This window comes from Falco biarmicus, chromosome 7, assembly GCF_023638135.1.
Source record: "Falco biarmicus isolate bFalBia1 chromosome 7, bFalBia1.pri, whole genome shotgun sequence".
In the NCBI taxonomy this organism is placed as follows: Eukaryota; Metazoa; Chordata; class Aves; order Falconiformes; family Falconidae; genus Falco; species Falco biarmicus.
Genome location: NC_079294.1, coordinates 44730132 through 44753143, shown reverse-complemented (window position 1 = coordinate 44753143; position 23012 = coordinate 44730132). Strand labels below are relative to the sequence as shown.

The 23012-nt window shown below is 45.4% G+C and overlaps 1 protein-coding gene across 8 annotated transcripts in view; it reads left to right on the top strand.

Annotated features, from left to right (window-relative positions):
* CEP170B (centrosomal protein 170B) overlaps nt 1-23012 on the top strand; it is a 60502-nt gene that overhangs the window by 20565 nt on the left and 16925 nt on the right. For 5 of the 8 annotated variants that reach the window (XM_056346405.1, XM_056346404.1, XM_056346406.1 and 2 more), the window contains exons 2-9: nt 1117-1255; nt 9347-9448; nt 10600-11076; nt 13294-13356; nt 14197-14960; nt 17010-17198; nt 17393-17501; nt 18971-20743. In XM_056346405.1, coding sequence (XP_056202380.1) covers nt 1117-1255; nt 9347-9448; nt 10600-11076; nt 13294-13356; nt 14197-14960; nt 17010-17198; nt 17393-17501; nt 18971-20743 — 3616 coding nt within the window. Of the gene's footprint in view, nt 1-1116; nt 1256-9346; nt 9449-10599; nt 11077-12348; nt 13357-14196; nt 14961-17009; nt 17199-17392; nt 17502-18970; nt 20744-23012 lie in introns of those variants that run through there. The other 3 variants (XM_056346408.1, XM_056346403.1, XM_056346407.1) reach the window with 2 other exon arrangements.

Here is a 23012-nt window from a genome sequence, read left to right as displayed (position 1 = left end):
TTATGATTTTATGACTACCAACAAAAAAATTTACTAAAGCTGTAACATATTAAAGAACAGCCAGCACATTAACTTGTGGGTGAAGCACAGCAGAACTTGTTCCCTCTGAGAAGTGGAGTCCAGATGCTTTTTTCTGAGCATGGTGACTTAGGCCAGCTCCATCACACTTCCTCCAGCAGGCTTAAGTTTTCTTAATTTATTCCTGTATATCATCTCATTTTTGCCTTCAAGCTTCCGGTGTTTTTACTTACTGAATTGTCCTCTGAGTGAGGCCTTCTTTAAACAAAGGGTTCAGTAACAAGTATGAGCATCTGCTTAGCTAAGGCAGAAAAGCAACTCCCTCTAGGAAGAAAGCTGTCACGTTCAGCTGAGGGACTTGGGCTATCAGTGCCAAGCATCACCTGCCTCCTGGCTAGCAGATACTGTCGGTTTAGCCCTGGTTCCACGTTTAAGACTTGGAGGGAATTGGAAATGTAACAGCTAGAATTGGGCACATGATTCATTGAATTTACTTAGGGGTAATCTGGATGGGTATGCCCTTTTATTATTTTACTTGTAATAAACCCACTTTTAAATAGCTCATTTACTATGTTAATGTGTGAAGCCTGTTTTAAGGCAGAATCACTTTCCTAGCTGGAGAGAGCGTTTGGAGAGAAATAATTAAGATATATTTTAATTGTCTCTGCTGAAAAACTGAGATAATGCAAATGAGCGCCCTGAAAGAATTTATAATGTTGCTTTAAGAACAAAGGGGATTTTAGGATTTGAATCCTGAATGGAAAACGGCCTACGTTCTGTTTCTTCTTGGTTTGTTCTTTAAAGGGTTTCCTAATTAGCTGTTTTGCAGAACTAACTCACAGTGACCTTCTAGTGAACTAGAATTGTCACTTAGTCTTCCAAATGGGGTACTTGCAAACCTCTCAGCTGGCCTTTCTGCTGTTCTGTAGCCTCTACTCAGGTCTCTCTTTTTTTTTTTTTTTTTTTTTTTTGCTAGAAGTTAGCTGCACTATTTGTCTGTGTGTGATCATCTGTTTGTGGGGGAAAGGTGGTTTATCTTTTACATGGGCTAGTATACAGATCACAGGGGCACGCTGCAACTGTTGCTTGTTTCTGCAGCATGAGAAGTACACCAGCCAACTTCAGATGAATTACAAAGGCACAGCAATGAAGAGGGCGGAGCAGCCCATGGAGCACGGTGTCTATACTGAGTCCCCACAAGCAAAGCTGGAGAAAGGAGAGAGGAAAGCAATTACAGGTACTTGCTCTGGAACCAGTTAATCAAGATTCAGAACAAACTGCGGCTCAGCCCTGCACGGGGTCATGGTTCTGACGGTACAGTGTTGTGGGTTGCATCTAGGAGCAGTTCCAGAAGGGTCCTCTTTCTAATCCTCTGAGTATTCCAGAGTCTCAGTTTTTGGAGATTCAGCCTCCAAAAAAAAGGATCAGCTGGTGTGATGGCTCAAGCATGCTGTGTTGCAGTGTGTGTGCTGGAGAACCTGTGGGCTGAGCAGGTTTGGTGAGTTCTTTGGCACCTGTCTGGTCTATTTTTAATTTCCTAATCATGAGCTGGTGTTTGAACAGAGACGGTGACTCAGAGTAGAAAGCGTGTGGCTGCTGTGGTATGGTGCTGACAGGCAGGGGAAGAAGCAACAAGCCTTTTTTAAAAAAAAAGCTCTGTATGGTCTTGAATGACTGTATTTCCTAACGTGCCAAGATGTGGAATTGAAACTGACTGCCAAAGTGGGAGACATTTGCTCCAGGTTCACTGTTCCCCAGCTGCAAACCTTTTCCATTTGAAAAACTCCTGCTGTTCTCCATTTCTTTACCCACTGCTGCCTTCCTTTAATGACCCTTTGTCAAACCTGCTTCCCCCCCCCGCCCCCCCCCCCCCCCCCCCGTTCCCTGCGTGGTGGACCAAGACCTCCCAATCTTGTCTCACCTAGCTTCCTATCTCCTGTACGTACACTGCCCTGGCAGGTTCTCCCCAGTTCTGCTCAGTTATCAGCCGGTGGCCTTCTAGAGCTTGATGATGCATGGGAGGAACAAATGCAGTTTTAAAGCATCCCAGTGATGGATGTCTGCCAGAGGTGGTCTTGTGGCACCGGAATGGCAGAGCGATTGGAAAGCTTTCGGGTTAGCAGAGAGACTGCACACGGGGTCTCTTGGAGGAAAAAGCAGGAAGGTGAGTGGAAGGAAGGAGATTAGCAAGTAAAAGAGTGAGGCAGCATCTTGTGTCAGGTGACCTAGAGATAGATGCAGCAGCTTTCTGGAAAAGGGTACAACTTCGGGTAAAAGCTGTTAAGGCTTTGTGTGGAGTGAGTTGGCTGACCTTAATCTCCCATGTATTGTCTCTATTAAAATCCCTCTAAGCTGACATAGTGTACTAAAACAGTGCAATTTTTCTCCCTGGTTTTGTTGTTGCCTCCAGCTCTATGTGAAAGTACATGCACATGCACTCCTGTGCCCAGCTACCGTTTTCCGCACCCTTTTTTGTGTTGCTTTAGCTGTGTCTGTGTGTCACCTTCCCCCATGGATGTGGCATTTGTGACACTGCCTCGCAAGCGCTCAGTTAAAGGGATGAAGCTGGTGATGATTAACTATGATACCGTGGAGGACGGGAAGAGGGGAACCTCACAGAGAGGAGCGCTCTCCAGTTGCCTTTCAAGGGTCATAGGATTTTTGAAAAGCGTTGGCAGTAACTGGGCCACTTTGCCAGTAAATGGAGCCAGTTTGCATTTGCTGCTGCCTGGTTGCATGAACATTCTCATTTTTATTCTTGCCACCTTCCAAAATACACTCTGGATGATTTTAACCTACAGAGAATAAGTGGTTGATATTTGGAACACCTTCAAAGTCAGGATGTTGACTCTTCAGCAAGGTGACCCATTTCTCTAGCGGGTGGTTTGCAGAGCTGCGTTATGTTTCTGTCACTGGTGGGCACTAGGTCTAAGGCAAAAAGGACTGTGCGTACTTACTGGGGGCCAGTGCTGAAGTATGTCACATGCAGTGGGACTGACAAACACACAAAAATCTGTGAAGTGCTGCTAACCCCACAGAACGATGGAGGAATTCAGGGCTTTGTTAAAAGTATTTTGCTGGAGTGGACTGAAGCCTGTGGAAGCAAGAGAGGGAGCCTGAGCATTAAATCAGTGCCTCCCTCCAAAAAGCACCTGTCACATGAGCAGGATGATCAGTGAGTCCCTTTTTCGTCTGCGATGTGACTAATTCACCTTGTCTTCAGCTGCACACATGCACAGTTTCTCCTTGGTTGCTTGGAGGAGTGGCAGCAATTTAGCATGATTAGTGGAAAGAAGAATGTAGGTTTTCTTACAGGGAGTGGGCTTGCTTAGTGGCAGCAGTAAGAGGCTTTGGGGAAAGAGCTGTTTTGCTAAGCCTGTAGGTATTTAGGAATTTGCATTGACTAATTAAAGCAAGGTCTGGGGTGACAAAAGCCTTTAGAAGGATCGCTTCCCAGGGCCTGAGTGGAAGAGAGGCAGAGGGAATGCAAGCTTTCAGGGAAGAGGTTTAAGAAAACAATGTGAACAATTAGAGCTGCTTAGAAATGGGAGGGAGGTGAGGGGCTGAGGATAAAGAGACCCAGTGGAGTGAATGGGAAACAGCCATTTAGCCTTTATGCGGTTGAACTTGCCAGCTTTCGGGTGTATGTTTCTTCTAAGCAGAAAATCATCAGTCTCTGTGAAATACTTGAAGCAAGAAGCTTGGTAAGCCCTATGGGTTGGACATGGATATGAATAAGAAAAGTGCCCCCAGTTCAGCTAGTTAATGCTAAAAATAGCCATCAGCTCTTAGGTTGAAAGCCTTAAGTGATCAGGCCAGGTACAGCCTTGAACTGAGCAGATTTTAAGACTGTCACGATCCCCATCTGTTGCTACCTGAGTTGAGGTACTGGATGAGATAAGCTACTTTGTGGTCTTCTGTTCTCAACACAGTTAATCCTCAGGCTGATCTTAATTTACTTTTTTTTTTTTTGTGTGTGTGTAAAGCCCTCACAGGCTGATGGGACTAGCTAATGCTGAATGTGATGACTAATCTCTGAGTAACTGCTGCAGGCCCGAGTTTCCAGGGGTGGAGGTTGCTTGTAGTGTCCAGCTGAAATGGGCATCACCTGCAGGAGCAGGACTTGAGCTTCTCCTGGGATCTGTGAAATAGATTTGCTCACCAGGTTAGCGTCTGTGCCATTAGGGAGTCCTCTCGACATTGTGGCCAACTTGAAAGTCTTGTTGGTGTGTGGGGCTGAGGTCAGCAGGCAGCATGGACAGAGGCAGTGGGAGTTGTGCCCAGTTGTGAAGTGGTTTCCATGGTCCTTGGCTGCTTTCCCCATGAGATCATGGTAATAGCTATTTAGACACACAGCTCTACCCTAGCCTTTAATTTAGGGGAGTGGTGATGGTGTATTTGTTTTGCTTCCGAGCTAGGATGGTGGTACCTGCAGCATGTTAAAGATTTGACCGTGTAATTAATATAAATAGATTTGTGATTATCAGTCTGATTTGAAAGCCTCTGGGATCTGTGTATGTTCACAGCAGGTACAAAAGATCAGGGCTTAGGTTAGGTTTGCCAGGCACATATGAAATAAGTTCTGCAGCAAAGAGTCAGATAATTGCTTTATGGTTATTCCTAGTATGTCTGAATTCTCTGTTTTGGAGATGTAAAAAAGAAGAGATGTAAGGAATTAATTTTAAAATATTATAGCTAGATCATCTTTTTTTTTTTCCCCCAAGGCCTCTGCTGTAAGAAGCCTGCTCTGCATCTTCCGAAGACGGACATTATTGTTATTAATAATGAATCAAAAAGAGTTTGACTTAAAGCAAGCTGGATTTCTCATGCTTTTGTTATGACTTGCTGTGGACAGCTTCAAAGCTGTGTGTGCTTCTGTCAGCAAAGAAATTTGCCATTGCTGCCTGTCTCATGACAGTTGGAAGCTTTGTGAGGACCTGGGCGAAGTGCAGCCCTCAGTCCTGACCACAGGGGACTCCTTCAAGGGGAATTGGACCCCTCTGCAGTGGGAGCTGCGTGCTTGTCATGAAAGCTCTTCTGCCCACACGCTGATAGAAGGCAGCATTAACACAGGCTTCCTCCTTTCCCTTTTATCCCGTGGACTGTATTTTTGGTTCTGCCCGGGTGGTGTTCTGTCCAATTCACTTCTCCAGACATACATCCTTTGTATTGACACGTCTCATTTTCTCTTACTGTGGTGCCTCTCCTTCAGGTGATCAATAGTTCTGTATTAATTTAGCAGGCCATGTTCTTGTCAGACTTGTTAAACAAATGGACCTCCCTTGTTCTGTGCTAAAACAACCTTCATTTTTTCTTTTGAGTGACTGCCCCGAAGACTGAAATCCAGGAGCAGAACGTGTATATCAGTTGTCTTCCCTGTATTACACTGTCACCAGTAGCTCAGTATTTATCTAGCTGAATGCTTGTGCTGACCTCAATTCAGTTATCTAAAAGGATGGTTTTCGGGCTGTCTGCCTGAATTGTTGAGCCAAGAAATATGTCTAAATGAATTGGCACCATCTGGGTAGCCTGGCACAGAGTGCGGAGAGGTGGTAACGAGCTGCCATCAATTGGAGTAAGTCTCATGTCATTAAAATGACCGAGCAGTTAGTTTTCATTGGTGTTCCTCACTTCACTGCTGACTTGGGCAAGCCCCGAGTCCCTGCTCTTGCAAAAGCTTCCATCTTACACTAAAATATAACGGATAGGTGGTGGCTTCAGGATGCTATGTGTGTCTCGGGACACAGGCAGATGCAGTGCTCTGGATGCTGCAGGTCCAGCTTGAGGTCACTACCCAAAATGCATCCCAGCTGGTGAAGAGCAAAGCCCCTTGGCACAATTGCCTGTGTAGCTGCTCCCTGCCCTGCTTCTGTCACAGCCATCTGGTTTAGCTGCCTTCCTATCATGCTTCCCCCAGCCCCCCTCCTGCCCTCCCCTCTTTATACAATATTGTCGTGTTAGAGCTGGAGCAGGGAGAGGCGTCAGGTTGGTTGTGCTGGCAAATTGGAAGGGACAGAAGGGTCTAACATGACCAGGACAGCAAATTTGTGTAGCTCTTCTGAAATCAGGGAAATTTTACTCTGGCTCAGCATCAGGTCACTTTCAGCAGTAGCTGAGAATGAGGGTGTCTGTGTCACTTGATAATGTTATTGAAAATACAAATTAATATGAAGGCTCAGTGGAAACATTAATTGCTCTTAAAATATTGAAACTGTCCCCAGATAACAAGATACTGACTCCTTGGCTTTCCATCTGTGCTTTTTGCAGTCTTTAAAATGAAGTTCCAGTTTATTGTGGAGGCAGGGAGGGGGAAGGAATGAAGAAAAAAAACCCACAACCAAACCCCACAGAAGGGAGCAGGTGTGTTACACGCGGTGTAACAGAGGGTCCCAGGTGGAGTCCCAGGTGGAGCCACGTGAGCTCTGTGTGATGGGCAGGGGAGGACCTGCTGCCCTGCAGTGAGCGCAGCAGGGTGTCTCCCACCCTGGTGGCCCCAGGTCTCTGCGCTCTGGCCAACCTGATGTGCTCTCAGTAGGTGCTCCTTGACATGCCCTGGGGTTTTGGCTTTGTGCTAGCTTTTGTCAGAAGGGGAATTTGGGGAATTTCCAAGCACCTATTAGGGCTCTTTAGGGTGGAGGGAAAAATTTGAGAGGACAGAAGGAGCTGGCTCGTTATTCTTTATAAATCCTCTTGTTTTTTCTTTCTGCTTTCCTTGCAATCCCAAAGTTCCTCATCAATAGAAAAAGTCTGACCAAGGCTGACTTGCTCCCCTAGCTGCCTTTTCCCTGTAGCAGAAAAGCTCCTGAGGGCCAAAGGCAGTAGCTCCTGTGTTCGGTATGCAAGTGGGACACAGCTCTTAGGAATGCAGCAGCTTCTGGGAAGAAGTCTGTCATGCAGGATGGATGTGAGTTCTCTTAGCTCACCTCTGCCCCTTTGAAAACAAAATTTTCTTGGAACAGGTAACTAGAATTTTCTAGACTAGGGGGCCTTTGGGATCCTGTGAGGGGCTGGGATGTGCTGGAGAGACAATCTGCAATGAGGCAACTCCTTGCAAGGTGCAAGCGGTAACAGCACCCATGCTTGGGAAAGATGCTGCTTGTACAAGAGTCAGTGTGAGATGGTCTTCGCATTTCATCTGTAGGGTAGTGTGCTCAGGATTTGTTCCACCAGCAACTTGAAATAAACCACTGATGAGCTTTCATAATTGATCACATTAATCTGAGACAAGTATCCAAGATGTCCTGTTTCTTAAGGGTTGAGCCCTTCGCGGTGCCCCATTGATCTTTAGGCACGAGTTACCCCAGACATAGCTGGCTGTTGTTAATGGATTTGTCCATTGCCCCAAAGTGTTTTTCTCCTTCTCATGGCCCTGACTGCCTCTTGGCCATCAATATTGATCACTAAGATAAATACTGCAATTCAGAGGGTGATAATCCATTGTAGTGTGTACCCAAAAGAAGTGCCTGATGTTGGTAGAGCAGATCCTGCATGATTGGGGTGGGGGGTCTAGTGGGCCAGTCATAGCATGAAGAGAGGGTGGTAGGTTTCTGCTAGGTTGTGTGACGGGAGGTCTCAGCCTAGCGGAGACCAGACCCTATGTTTGGGTGCCTCAGTTCATTGACAAGCTTGTGAATAGGATTCTCTCTCTCTCCCCACCCCCACCCCGCCCCTCTCCCTGGAGTGGTTTACCCATCCTCAATTATGAAACATATTGCTTGGCAATTCCAATTTATTCACAGTAAGAAGTGCTTCCTCCTTTGAACTTTCAAAGGCCGCCTACATAATGTGAACACGGTTTATCTTCCGTGCACTCTAGGCAGAAAGGAGAGTAACGCTTTCAGCCTCTTTTGATCCTCGGTGTGAAGGGAGGCAGCGTGGTTAATTTTGAAAGAGGAAGAAGGTCTCTTGGGAAGGGCCTGTGGGCTGCATCTGTAGAGCAAAATTTTTGTCTATGGACTGCCAGTGTATGAGCGTGTATCTCTGGAACTATTGTAGAAAAAAGTAGCGGCCATTGGGTCTGTGTAGCTTCAGAAACAGCAGCCTAAAATCAGTTGTCTTTTTTCCCTTGACTTCCTCTCTTGGCTTCCTGTATGTTAATGACTAATTTCTGTCATCTCCCTGGTAAAAGCAGGGAACGCAAAACTGCAGGGCTGTTGGAGGCTTGCTTTACACAGAGCAGCGTGTGGTTTTAAAACCACAGTCCGAGCAGTAGCTGGCGGTAGAAGCCCAGCTATGGCTCTGTAGCTGGAGCCAGGGTTAAGACGGGCTGGTAACACGTGTGCTCATGGCTGTCACAGGTAGAGGCAGAAACACCTAACAGCTGGAGCTTGACCTCAGCCCCTGGCCTATCCATGCGTTTCTATCACCTCTAGATGAAAGGACAAAAGTTACTTTATTTCCTTCTTTGAAACTATTGTAAAAACATAATAATAACAACTATACCACAGGTAAATTGAGGTGTATTCTTTTTACTTATTGCATAAACAGCAACAGCCCAAGGCACTGCCAAAACACAATCTTGCTTTGTGGGAGATAAATGAGAAGCAGTAGATCAGCTCCTTTGGGTACCAGTTGTTGTGGTGAAGCCCTGATCTTCCAGAGAGTGCTCGCTGATAACGATGGAAGCCTGGCTCTTCTACGGGAAGCTTCTCCACGAGAAAAGCCTCTCCTGCAGTGACTCAGGAATCCACTTAGTTTATTTTAAGCTTTAGAGCAAGAGTTTACTTCTTTATGTATGTGTAAGGAGGTGGTTTTACCATTTTTCCTAAGTTTGTAACACTTCAAGAATTTACTGTTGTGGGATGTGCGTCACCTAGAGTGGGAGTGGTGAATGCTGGAAAAAATCCCTGGCCTCACAGCATCCGAGGACATGGTGGAGCAAGCAAGGGCAAAGCTAAAGTCTTCCCAATTAAGAACAGGAAAAAAGTCTGAATTTAACCTGAATTGTGGGTGAGTTGCAGACAATTTTGTAGGTAGTGTCTTGTAGTCTGTCCTGCCAAAAATCTTCCATTTTCTGTGAATAATGAGGCTAGAAAGGGAGAAAAGTCAGTATTTGGGAAATGCAACCAAGACAGACGGGGAAGGGAGGTGGAGTCAACATCTCACAGCAGAATGTAAAAAAGAAAAACGGGGGGGGGGGTAGTGGGAAGAAAAGCCTGAGCATACTTATTATTATGTATAACTTCTTGTTGTTCTAACTGCAATGTAACAGGTACCTGATCTCATCTGACCCTGCTGGTTTTTTTTCCTTTTTGGCATGTGATTGACTTCAGTGAATCTGGTAAACTGGTATTTTCTGTATCAAGGTATTTGCTTATCCTCTTCCTAGAAACCAGTACTTACCGCACCCCTCTTTATGGGCAGCCCTCCTGGTGGGGGGAAGATGATGCAAATAACAAGGAGGACAGAAGGCAAGAGGAACATTACTCAGGTAATGGGGGTGATTTGGGGTGGGAGAAGATGGGGGGACAAAATTTCTGTACAGTTTTGAGCTTTACTGTCTGAACCTATCCTGCTTCAAGGCTTCAATTACCACTTTTTTTGTGCTCGCATGTGCACATTCTTACGTGTGGATTGCTGCTGATGAAACCAGAATAAGGGAAAAATAAAATGTTTCCACTGAAATGTTTGAACATTAGAAACAGCAGTTGTGGAATAATTCAGTACGGTGGAATAATTCAGTACGGATGAGAAAGGCCTTGCTAAGCTGGTTTGAGACACAGTTATGCAGCAGTGCTGTATCTGTGACTGTATGCAGCCCACCTGAATAAACCACCCACTGTGTCTCCCAGGAGTTTGCTAAGAGGCACTTTAAGAGCTGATGCATTGACTGAATTTGATTAATATGGGAGCAATCTGTTCCTCACCTCATCATCCTTAGAAGCCATTTAGTCTTACTGCTCCTGTTGTGAATCTGTATATGTGAAAGGTGTCACTTGTTCAGTAAACCTGGTGTTTCTATCAAGCATATCCTTTACTGCACAAACAAGTGTTTTATTTCGAGGCACATGCAGCGTATCTGTTCTCTAGCAGTGAGGGGTTGTGATTAGCAGCCCTCCCAAGAGGCTGAAATAAGTAAGTTACTCTCTAGCCAAGAAGTTTGGGTGCTACTGAAAATATATGATTTTATCCTTGGTGATGTTATGGAATTAGGTGTTGATCCATCAAAAGCATGCCTGTGATTAGCTTTGCACACTCAGTCTTTTCCTTTGAACTGTGGAAATTTGAGTCAGTGTGTAGGTAAGTGAATTCAGCAAAGTGAAACAGGATCTTCCTTCCACATCAGCCCAGGCGTACAGAAACCTTGAAATGCCACCAGCCACGTGGGTTCTGTCAAAACAGAACTGTGCGTGTGTGAGTGTGTGCTCAGCTCTCCCTTTGGGCAGCAGTTGAAGAAAGGACAAAGTGAAGATAACAAATGTTGGTCAGGCTGCAGCAGTGCAGTAAGCACTGATTTCAGTGATGAGGCCGGAGTGTAAAGCTATCTAAACCAGAACTTGTATTTTTTCTTTAATCCATTTCAGTTAATATTTGTGAATTTAAGGTTTTCTTGTCTTTTTTTTTTTTCCTCCTCTTTTGTAGAAAGACCAAAAGAAATAACCCAACATGAAGAAGAACTGAATGGTAATATTTCTGCTTATAGAGATGCCCAAGAACAGTCTGTGTTTGCCTTCCGGAGAGAGCCAAGTTACTTTGAGATTCCAACTAAAGAATTTCAGCAGCCATCAAAATCTCCAGAAACACAGGTCCATGAGATCCCAACAAAGGATGTTGATGCTGTAGTAGCCCCCGTTGTGCAGAGTCATGCCTCTTTCACCATTGAATTTGATGATGGTACCCCTGGTAAAATAAAGATAAAAGACCATGTAACTAAATTTTCGCTCAGACAGAGAAGACTGTACGGTAAAGAACCAGCTCATACAGAAGTGATGTCAGCGGAGAGCAAAGTAGCTGACTGGCTTGTCCAGAATGACCCAAGCTTGATGAGACGGCAGTCTCCGGGAGATGATGTGTACAGTACAAAGAGTGACCTGCCAGTTCATGTGAGGACACTTAAAGGTGAGTGAATACTTCGTCAAGTGAATGTAGTTCTCTGTTGGCCGTGCAAATGCAGCATAATAAAGGGGGGAAAACCTTACTCCTGTCAAGGAGAACTGAATTTAATTATCTCAGCCAAAATTTGCAAGGTTAAGAATATTTCTTTAATGACTGTTAATGGTTTTGAATCTGGCTAGCAGGCTCTTCACCTGGCCCTCAAGTCATGTGTGATGCTGGCCTGAGGGCACTCTAATCTGGTTCCTCTACATCTATAATGCCAACTCAGCAGTAACAGTGATTGAAAAAAGGATTTTGATTTGTAAATGTCTAAAATAATTTGCATGTGGTCAGGCAGGCTGGTAAATACAGGTATTTCAGTGGATTTTCTTCTCTTGGCTTCTCCTAGCTGAAGGAATGACTTCTTTTTCACTGTAGTCCAGAAGAGGTTAAACCTGTGATCATCCTGATGGCTGTAGTGACCAGAGCCACTTGGTTGGATGACAGAAGGTCCTGACATAAAGACTGGTGACAGATTTGAGATATAAACGGTCACCAATGGAGGAAATTGTTGTGCTTGTAGAAGGAAGGTTTCTTTTAAACGAAGGCTTTTCTGAAATCCTGCTGTGTTCAAAACCTTCAGGTTTTGTGGACCTGTGTCCTGTTAAGTGTGTCACTGTGAGGAGTTCTTTGGAGATTTTCAAAGGTCTGAAGTATAGTTTGAAGCCCAGGTCTTAGTGCAGATGGTTGTCATGTGATTTTGAATGTATTTTTGCAACATTTGAGCTTGCTTGGATCTCTCTCTTGGGCCATGCACTGAACAGCTAGGAGGAGACCACTGGTTCCTGCCTTCTCACTCCCTTGCAGGCTTATGGAAAAGCTATTGTTTTGAACTGCAGCTTTAACTGGTGAAGTAATATTGAAGGTTACCAGACCTACTTATGCTTGAGGTCCTTCTTAAATGACAGCAATACCTTGCTTTCTCTTAAAGGAGTACTTGCTTGGTCCTTGCTGGAAAAAGCTCATAATATGAGGAGCTTTACCTGTTACACCTCCAACTTGCTGTTTTGTTTACAGTTTTTTGAAAAGCCGCTGTGGTCAGAAAGGTCTCACATATCCAGCCCTGGGGTTTGTTATGGCCTGGCAATGGAACTGCTTTTTTGTCATTGCTTGTTTCTAGTTCTTCCCAATAAGGAACAGAGTTGAGGTGCTCTGCTTGATTATTAGGGTCTTACTTTCAGTCTGCTGTGTCTGGGGGGGGTTGGGTTGGGGTTTTTTGTTACTGTGATAGTGGATTTTGTTGAGTTACTGGAGAACATTTTCAGGGATACATATGTGTTTCAGTAATTTTGCTCTTTCCTCTTGGAGAAAACTATGGAGAGTTAGGCAGCTGCTGTTCATCCTAGGATCTTCCCAAGTGATGCACAGGAATAGTAGGCTGACTGCACTTGGCTTTTTAGAGTCCATAACACATGAAAAGAAGCTGAGGTAATTTAATGCATAACTTGCATATCAAGAAATCAACTCTTTGGACATTTGATTAAAACATACAGTGTTGGTGGCCTGAGGAGTTTATCCACCTCTGCTTTGGCAGAGGACAGGGTGTTACTTATCTGCGATAGCTGTGTGACGTGTTCTTCTGGCAGGGCTAATTTTGAAGATGTCTTGGAGGCTACCGCTGGCTGCCTACCAGCTTCGAGTCTTCAGGGTTGGAGACGCCCACCATGGGGGTTCATTAGTAATATTTGTTCACTTTCAGGAAAAATGTGGTGAATGTAAAGCCTGATACCAAGACTAGAGAGTTTAGGTCTTAGCAGCTTGAGGGGATGTGCATGGTGTTCTGCTGGGGCATCCATGGGCGCGATGAGTGTTTTTCCTTGTGTCCTCACCGTTTTGCATTCAGCAGAGTTCTTAGCCAAGACCCTTTAATTTAAGAACTTTCCCTTCCAAGGATGAAGCTTATCAGCCCTCAGGGCACAATGCAAAGTTTGCTAGCTTCCTTCATGAGTGTTAGGAAACTCTTCAGAGGACTGACTCCTGGGTTGAATGGATCTTGTATTAAATTCTAATCTTTCATAGCTAACTTGCAGTAATAAATGGTCTTCACCCATGTGTCTGGAGAACTTGCAAAGTAGGTTTGAGCAGTTTTCCTTTCAAACACGTGGTATTTTAGCCAGTATATCTTGCTGCATATTACAGTCTAGAGCGCAGAGACCTCTTTCCCCCTTCTCCCGATGACAGGTTCCTGGTCGTTGACTGAATCGTGTTGTGTGCCTTCACACCCGTTTCCTTCTTCAAAAAAAGGTTTGTTTTTTGTTTTATTTTTAACTTACTTTCTCAGAGTCCTGAACTGAGGTGCTGAATGGCAGGCATCACTGATATACAGAGCAGGTTGTAAAGATGGTTGTTGCTAACATAAGCAAAAAATAATTATAAACTTACTTTAAGCTTAGTGAACTCTTAAGTAATGATTTGACTTTGCTTGGCTGGTGATAGGATGGTGTAACTCGTGGGGGTGTCGTGGTGTGATTCTTAAAACTTCAGGAAAAGTAAAGAATCCTGCAAATTCAGTGTTAGCTTCTGGTTTATTTCCCTCTCTTAGAGGGGGGTAACGTGGATGTTCAGAGGTGCATACACTTGTAACGCACTGATCTGGTCTTTCATTATGGGGATTTGATGGGAGGCAGCATGCAGGGCTTATTTACTGATCCTGCAGAGAGATTTCTGCTCTGTAACAGAGGGACCCTAATGAGGTGATCTCGAACTACAGTAATTGAGCAGAATGGCAAAATGTCATCGTTTTTATTTAAATGGAAAAAAAGCAAACCCCAAAACTAATAGTACTTACCTAAAACAATCAGCGCTACAAAATCAGAAATCTTTGGGGTTGAAATGATTTACTGAATTGTTTTTGCATGACTTGATAGCCAACCGCTTGTGAAAAGTGGGGTCAGGAGACAGCTGCCTTCTCTTTTATTTCCTCTGATGGGCTGCAATCCCTGTACCACAGCAGGTGTCTTTGAGGTTGTTTAATCCTATCGGATTTTCTTGTTTTAACTGAAATGATAAAGTTTGACTGGGAGGTAATGACAAGGCCACAGCAACTGAGTATAGGAGAGTCAAATCTACATACCTTGTCTCCAGGCAATAGGCACGAGGACGGGACTCAGAGCGACTCCGAAGACCCCGTGGCACCCAAGGCGGAGAAGGAGACAACAACGGGCAGCGAACGTGCGACGGAGCAAACCAGGCTGCAGCGCCAGATGAGGCGTGATCCCCACGAGATGCTGCACAACAAGCAGGCCTTTGTCATCGAGTTCTTTGAGGACACCCCACGGAAGAAGCGGTCACAGTCCTTCACGCACAGTGCTCACTCCTCCCAGAGCGACACCGATCCAGGGCTGAGGACCAAGGCTGAAAAGCGCAAGAACGCAGTGCCGGCGGAGAAGCTGGGAAATGCGGTGCCGCCGCCCCACCTTGGGGCCCAAGCAGGCAAACCTAGTAACAGCTCCTCTGGGACGCAGAGAACTAGCTCCTTCAAGAGGGAGAAGACGGAGGATCGGATCAACACTGTGTCCTCCTGTGCTTCCAGAGCATCAGCCAAAACTTACGGGAGCATTGGGAGGAAGTCTAAAATGGCTCAGGATTTTATGGCCGAGTATTTGCGTGAGACTGCTCAGTCTGGGAAGCCAAGCACTGAGAAATCAGCACCTCTGCCTGTGCCGGTAGCTCCACGTGTGGTTATATCTTCAGAACCAGAGCCTGCCTCTGCTCCACCTCCGGAGGTAAAGTCTGCCCAGGGCAGGAGGAATGATGAGGAAGACAGTGTAAGCGAGACAGGCACATACACCATTGAGACGGAGTCGCAGGATAAAGAGGTGGAGGAAGCGCGAAAAATGATAGATCAGGTAAATGCTGCTTTTCTGTGCTTGGCCAGTGAGCTGAGGGCTGAAGGCTTGGGCTTCTGCACTTTGGGCTGAAGGGTCTAACTTCATTAGTTGTTGCCATGAAGGACTGCTCCTTTTTGAACTGGTTGCAGCAGGGGTTTATGTTTAGGAGTGGGAGATCATGCTGGGTGACCCGGGTTAAGGACAGGCCCCAACAAACTGTAAGATTGGTCTTTAAAAAACCCCAGCAAACCAACAAAATTGCAAACAAACAAAAAATCGCAGAGTGCAAGGCAAAGTTAGCCCACAGCAAAGAGCTGCCTTGCTTCCAAAATGGGATTTGGATGCAAAAGTGCAAGAGCGGGCTTGCAACCTGTTTAGAGGAAAGACAACGACAGAATAAAGATGAGGCGTATCATGCCGAGAGCCGTGGCTGGGAGCCGCTCTAGTCTCTAGGACTGCTCCAAGCCTCTGCCTTAACGTTGCATCCCCTCCTGCCCACCGTTATGAAAACAGGAGCTGCAGCCCATCGCTAATGCAGTGCTGGGCCAAAGGAAATGCAGACCAAGGGCTGGTGCTCTTGATCCTTCCCGAGTGGTAGGTAGGAAGCATTTAGCTGTGCCTGGTTGGAAAGGGAGTGCTTGCTGGCAGGGCAAGTGGCAGCTAGTTGAGATAGTGAAGGGTGTGGTCTAGGGCAGAGGCAATCCTAGCTGGACCTATACTTGTTTGGATTTTGCAAAGTGACTGATAGCCTGAAAACAAAACCCCAGAGATGAGGGAGAGGCTAAAAAAAAATCCACCCAACTAAGCAACCACAGGGCAAACCAAAGGTTGGCTGATTTTCAGGTTTAACTTTCATCTGCGGTCTATTATAAAAACAAAACTGGCAAGCTGCTATGAAGATTTAGTGAATTGTAGGCAGGAGAACGGTGAGGTTCAAAGGAAGCCTTAATTGAACCTGGCCGTAGAGCTTTGTATACAGCGTTCTGTGAGCCTGGATCTAGCTTCCCTCTCTTGTTTATTACATTTTTTCCTTACATCTTTGTTTGAAACGCGATCGGAAGCTTTCAGGGCAGGATGTTTAAGCCACAGCAAGGCCCTAGTCCTGACGTTAGATGGTTAATTGTTCCGGTGGGGAAATAGGAATAAAAATGCCACAGAGACGCAATTATTTCTGGGGAGTAGTCTTGGCAGCTGTGTGACTCCGGCAGGCAAGCTGGCCAAGTTCTGCTCCTGGTTCTGCCGTAGGCTTGGTGCAGTGCAGATCCTGACACTCAGGAAATAAGTAATAACTGGACCTCGGTGTTTCTGTCCAGGAAGAAAGATGATCTGAATTCTGGACTTGCTGAGGTTTTGAGGTGACTTTACTTTTTATTCCACCGTTGCACATGCACTTTTTTAAATAAAAGTGAGAGTGGAGAACTTTATGGCTATCTCTTCCGAGCCTAGGCACCCTCCACAGTAGCATCTTTCTCTGAACTACTTGTAGTCAGGGAAGAGAAACAACCTCTTCTGAGGCATGGATCTTGGTCACCCTCCTAGGAAAGCCTGTTTATCTTCAGAGGGAATCTGGCCAACCAACTCAAACACTCGCCCATCTCGGAGGTGCATCCGTTCCCAGGTTCTCACGTGGCAGTGCAAGGCTGCTTTACTCAGCCCACTCTCTGCTACAGTCTACGAAAGTCCCTGGAGATGGAGCTTACCGGTTTTGTTTCTAATTCTCCATGAATGAGCTGGTAAATAGCTTTCGTGACACTCATCCTGAATTTCTCAGGGCTGAAAAGGGACTCCTTTTCAATGAAAGTTACTACTGTTAAAGGCAGCATACTGAAATAATGAAGAAGGGAGGAAAGGTGGTTATGAGTGGGATTCTATGAATAAGTGTATTTAAAGCTGCTATTGTGGAGTACAGCAGAAAATTATTTACATAGTAAGGAAGCATTGACAAGTGTTTCTGGCCTTTTGGGATCATAATTTGTGTGTGACTAGTGCTTTGTGGATTTGGATTTTTGGGTTAATATTTTCCTATTTTCTTGGGGTTTAATCTTTCCCATGCAAATACTTTTTCAGGTTTTTGGTGTTCTTGAGTCACCCGAATTTTCCAGAATCTCTTCAGCCTTTAGACCAATAATTAAAGGTGAAAAAGATGACTCTGGTTCTCATCAGCATCTAATCAGTGAAAATGGCACTAGTCAGAAGTCACCTTTGCTCCAGGCACTTGCCTCAAAAGCTGTGAGTGGGTCTCAGGCAGATGCACAGGTATGGCCAGTCCAGGTGGATTTGCTGGGATTGTAGAGGTGTAGATGGGTTTTCTGTCTGGATGGAAATGTGATGTGTAGATTGATTTCCATTTTGAGGAGACTGAGTGATGTATGTGTGAAAGGAGAGATTTTGTGGCTAGGAATTGGTTTACAAACCCTCTTTCTGACACCACCTTCCCCACCTTGTTGTAGATGTCTGCAGCATCTCAAGGGAGTCAGAAGTGGGTGTCCAGGTGGGCGAGCCTTGCGGACAGTTACTCTGACTCTGGATCTGTCTCTGTGCAGGGTGATGGAGGTGCAGGTAAGTCTCATCCTGACATTACTGTTTGAAGGTGTCTGAATCTAAGCCAGGATGATATGAAAGGCAGAAATTAAAGGTTTCTCTGCATCTGGCTGTGGCTTATTTTCTGTTTTAGCTAATGCATTTGAGGATGGGAAAGACAGAGTGAATTGTTCCCAGTGGAGTGGAGATGGAGGGAGCCTCTGGTTTGCATTTCAGAGTCATCCAAAAAGTTCTAAAATGTTAAGTTTGACATGGCTGAAGGGCACCTGGGAAGGAGGAAGATTGTAAGAGCCTTGGGTATTCAGTAGCCCTGAGCAGTGATTCTTTCGACTGCCTTATGATGCCAGATGAAAGCCCTTTGCAACTTGCCTTGGACTTCATGGCTGACTCGTGCTTTTTTTTGCGTGCTTCTCCCGTGTCTGGCTGTGCTGAGAATTTTAGGCTGTTCTGGGGTTTGCTGTCAGATGGTGGGTTTGAAGTGTGGAGGTCAGCACAGAGAACTGGGTATGGAGGGGAGAAGGGAAGTGGGAGAACATCAGGCTCTCCTTGTAACTGGGAAGACAGCTTACAGACCCCATGGTCCTGTTGGTATGTGAGAAAGGGAGAAGAGCACTTTGTTGGCTTTTGTAAACATTTTCAACCTTCTTGTTTTCAACCTTTTTGGTTGGAAATATTTGTCATTACCTTCTTGCCATCAACAGCTGTGGATAGCTTCAGTAAAGATTAGAAGAAACCTTTAAGGTTTCCGAGTTTTACTGTCAGTTTTCACACTGTGTGAGAACCTGACTCCTGGAGTGTTTGAAGTATTACTGTCATCAAATAACCAGTTATCTTGGTATTTAAAAGCAGTATCAGATATGAAGTCCTGGCCAGCAGCATGGGAGAAATAAGAGTGCACTTTCTATGAAGTGTGTCCATACTGATAAGTCCACCCACGCTGAGGTGGTGAGCTCTAATTCAGAGCCTCTTAATTGTTATAGGGTCTTTCTCCTGAGACTTTGCTGTGGGATATGATTGCATGAGAACTTGACCTGTGAAAAAGACCATCTGTTTAGTCAAATGGGTTATGTTGTGTAGAATTGCACTTTAAAACACTGAGTTGCTGCAGTGGTTTATTGACTTTTCGTCTCATTCCTGTGCCCTGATTTATTGTAGATAGATGCCAGCAATGCTTTTTGCCCCTACGGTATGTGCTTGTACTGAGAGGAATATTATGGGAGAATGGAAGTCCCTACCTTGAGAGAGGGAAGGTGTTGAGCACTGATTCAGCAAAGGAATTAAGTGTAGTGCCTGTTTTGATAAACCTGAGGGAGTGAGCACGAGCCAGGCCCTGTTGATGTTCATATTACATAAAAGCTTAGTTCTAAGCACGTTCCTTGTGAGTACTCTTGTGGACTTGCACTTTGCAGGATCAAGCTTTTCCTAAATAAATAAACAAGTGGTATAGTTGTACAACAGTTGATTCTTGTCCACTTCACTCCCTGCAGAAAGCAGTGTAGCCCCAAAATCTGGGGAACCAGAAAACGCTGCACCCTCGAGAACAAGGCGCCTTCTTCCCCAGCTCCCACCAAGTGACAAATCGGACAGCCCCACACCCACGGTCCTGGTTTGCCAAGAGTCCTATTCTGAGGTTACCAAGAGAACCATCGTGAAGGACCACTGTGTGGAAGCCTATGGTGATCCCAGCAGCCGCCTCTTCATCCAGGAAGACTTGGATCCAGATAGCCTCAGCGATGCCAGCAGATCTGATGACGGCTTCAGCATGGAAAAAGGCAAGAAATTTAAAGAGAACAATAAAATGCTAGAGCAGATGGGGGAAGACACAAGATCAGAGAGCCGGCAGCCAGGAGCCTCCCGAGTCTCAAACACGAGAGCTGTGAGCGAGCCAGTTTCTACTTCATTCTACATTGGTGATGATGGCAACGATGCGGGGATTCCCTCCAAGCTCTCTCTGAGCATGTCCCATGCTCGAGCAGACAAAGATGGCAAGGATCAGGAGTTTTCCTTCAAGTCTGCTGGCACACCAATTCCTGGAAAGCCACCGGTCAAAGATGTTAGCGCTTACATAAATGCAGCTGGAAAAGTCGTTATTTCCCTTCATCAGAGTCTTCCTCAAGATCAGGAAAACATGGCAGGAAAGGAAGCATCATCTTTTGTTAGACAGGAAAGTTTTACCAAAGATAAATCAAGCAGTGGTGTTCCTCAAAATAAACTCCCACATATTTCAAGTCACCCTCTGCTTAAAGATTTAGAGGCTGTTCGATCAACTCGTATGGACTTTGGTCAGGAGACTCATCTTCTCCTTAAAGACACTGAAACTGCCTTGGCAGCGCTGGAAGCCAAATTACTTGGTCAAAGCCAACAGCTGGAGCCCTCAGAAACTGCTGGTCAGTTGGAGGACTCCTTGTCAGGGGACTCAGATGTGGACACTGCCAGCACGGTCAGCTTGGTGAGTGGCAAAAACGTCCCAACAAATGCCCCAAAACGCAAAGCGGTCGTGAGCTTGCAGAAGGAGAAATCTTCCTCCACGCCTTCCATCCAGGACCAGTGCGGGCAGCCCAGCGCTCGGGACAGGCTGACAGAGAAGCGGAAAACGCAAGCACCAGAAGCGTCAAACCGTGTGGAGACCACCAAACGCTTCCAGATGAAGCGGAGTGCTGGGACTCGAGGGTCGCTTGACTTCACGGACGACGAGAAGAGCTCGAGCTTGCCCTACTTGCCAGTCCCCGACGCAGTCGTGTCTGACCACGAGCACCCGGTAACCCGGCCAGTTCCCAGAAGGAAACCTTTTACTCAATCCACCAAGGAGGACCACAGCAAAACAACCTCAAATGTGCAGAAAATCCAGCAAGTTCTCACCCGTTCCAACAGTTTATCCACTCCACGGCCCACAAGGGCCTCAAAGCTACGTCGTGCCCGTCTGGGAGATGCTTCGGACAACGAGTGCATCGATACGGAGAAAACGGCCTCCAACTCTGAAGCCACTGCTCCGGGCACCAAGCAGTCCACGGAGACGAAGAAGCTCTCTCGGCTGGACATCCTCGCCATGCCGAGGAAACGGGCAGGTTCGTTTACGGTGCCCAGTGACTCTGAGACGGCGCAGTCGAGGACGGGGTTTTCAGGCCGGAGTGTGGAGTCCTATCGGAAAACAGGTGTTTCAGAGGTTAGAGCCGCGGCCAGGAAAATAGCAGCCGCTGCCTCTGCAAAGCAGCCTTTCAGCAGGACCCGTTCAAGCAGTGTCAAGTATTCCTCCTCATCCAGTAAGTGCTTGGGCTTTATGTTTCTCTCTTATTCCCATCTTTCTGATCTATAGGCTGTGCATGGTTGCCAAGGATTGCTATCTCAGTAATACAAGTGCTGCATCGGTGAGTACAAAGTCTGCGTTAATGAGCAGTATGGAGGTTGAGATTTCCTGGGGGTTTAGAGACAGCAGAGCATCTCTCATACCCAGTGAGATAGTGGTGTGGTGTTGGCAGTAAGGACGTTGCAAATAGTGGTTTTTCTTTCCCTTTTCCTGCCCCCCTCCCACCCCCGTTACTTTGTTCTTTGAACAACCCATTGCCGTTTGACAGAAGCATCTTAGCCATTTTTCTGTTAAAAATGTAGAATTTAGTGCCTTTCCAGTGCCACAAGGAACTCTGTTCTGTTTTACTTCGACTTCTAAGATTCAAAGTTTGCTCCCAGAGAGCTTATAATGATGTTGGTGACAGCTGATGTCCAAGGTGGCAGGTTTTAAGGCATCTGAAACAGGAAAACAAGAAATGGATGTCCCTATGTTGTGAAGGCTGTCCGTTTGTTCTTCCTGTAAATGCAGACGTGGAGCTGGACACCACGTGTTGATTGCTCCAAGAGATTGCCGCTACTGTGTATTTTCATTCACTTTTGCCATAGGTAAGGCAGGTGCGCAGTTGTGTTTCCTACGAGAGGGAGGACTGGGGACTCTCCTGCCCTACAGCTGTGCACTCAGCAGACCCTTGCAATATCAACATTTGTTGTATTGAAATCAACCTTTGATTAAGAGGTGGGGACAATGCAGTTGACAGCTCTAAGGTCTTAACTGGTAATCACAGATTGTCCAAGTCCCAGTCTATGCCCGTAGTCCTTGACCTGCCATGGAAGTGGCAAAGCGGATCTGTCTGCTTAGGTTTTTAGGAATGACGGGGGGCCAAAGGGACAGGCAGAACCCTTTGGCTGGGTTCCTCAGGTCCGTTGAGAGGGATGCTATTTTCAGCAGATCTGTGTTCTTGGAAGGGGTCTTAGGGTTCTGGATGTGTCCTTTTCATATATTTTCAAACAGTTGAAATAATTATCCTTATTGCAGTGTTCATTTTTATTGCATGCTAAAAATGTTATTTTCTGCTACTTTTGATTTGAATTGTTTTAGTGCATCCAGCTTCCCTTTCATTTTAATGATTTTTTTCTTACACATTTAAATATGCATGTAAATCAGAATGTGAGTAAGCTAAGAGTATATACAGTCTCTTCTCTTGCCTTTTTTGAGATAATGCTATTATTGACTTCTTGTTAAACAATAAGCAAATTAAAGCAAAATAACGTGGTCAGACTTTTCCGAACAGGAGGCACTCTTTGTGCTCCCTCTGCCTTTGGACCACAGACTTCAAATCATTTGGAGAAAAAATGATAAGTGTTGGCCAGTTCTTGCTTTAAATGAATTGGTTTTTGATTTCTAGAGCTCTGTAGCAGCATGCTAATACCTTTCCTAGTCTGTAGTTGCAGCAGATTATGCTAATCCTTTCTTTGAGATAGTTGCTTTTATAATACTAACCTTCTAATGCCTTGATAGGATTGTGGACCTTGCACAAGCTCTAAGTATACCAGTGTACTTCATGCTTCATCGTGCTGTACCAAGTGTGTGATGCATGTTCCTCTACTAACGCTATTAAAAATATAGTGAATCATCACCTAGCACCCTGTTCCTGGAACAAAAGTGAAATGCTGATAAACTGACTTGCTGCATTTTGCCATCAAGACATTTTGTAGCATGATACAACAACCTTTGAGAGCACTGAGTGTCAAGACTTGGGAGTAAGGAGGCAGATGTGGCTGATTCATTCAAGGATTTCTTAAAGTGTTTAGCTAACCACAACAGTTTCCAGCTCTCCTGGTGGGAGAAAGTTAATCTTGCTAACAGAGGAACAGAGTGAACTCTCTGTCCATGAGACAATAAAATGCCAGTAGATTGTCACACCATCTGAAGTAACTGTATGTGAAATAATCCAAGTTAATCCAAGTTACCAATTCTGAAAGCTAAGAGCCTCTTTCCCCTGCTCCTTTGTGTACATGATTTGTTTATCCAGTGTAACTTGAATGGTACTGAGGGAGTTGATTCTGATTTCTCTTTGCATACAAGGATGAAAAATGAGGCTCTTCTTTTTAAAATTGCTGTTCAGTAACAGGGTGACCTCTTGATTCTAAACCTGTGTTTAAAAAAAAATAATCTCTGTTGATGGAATATAAGCAAATTTATTTTTTTCTCTGTGTGTGTATATTTTAAGCCAAGATACTTAC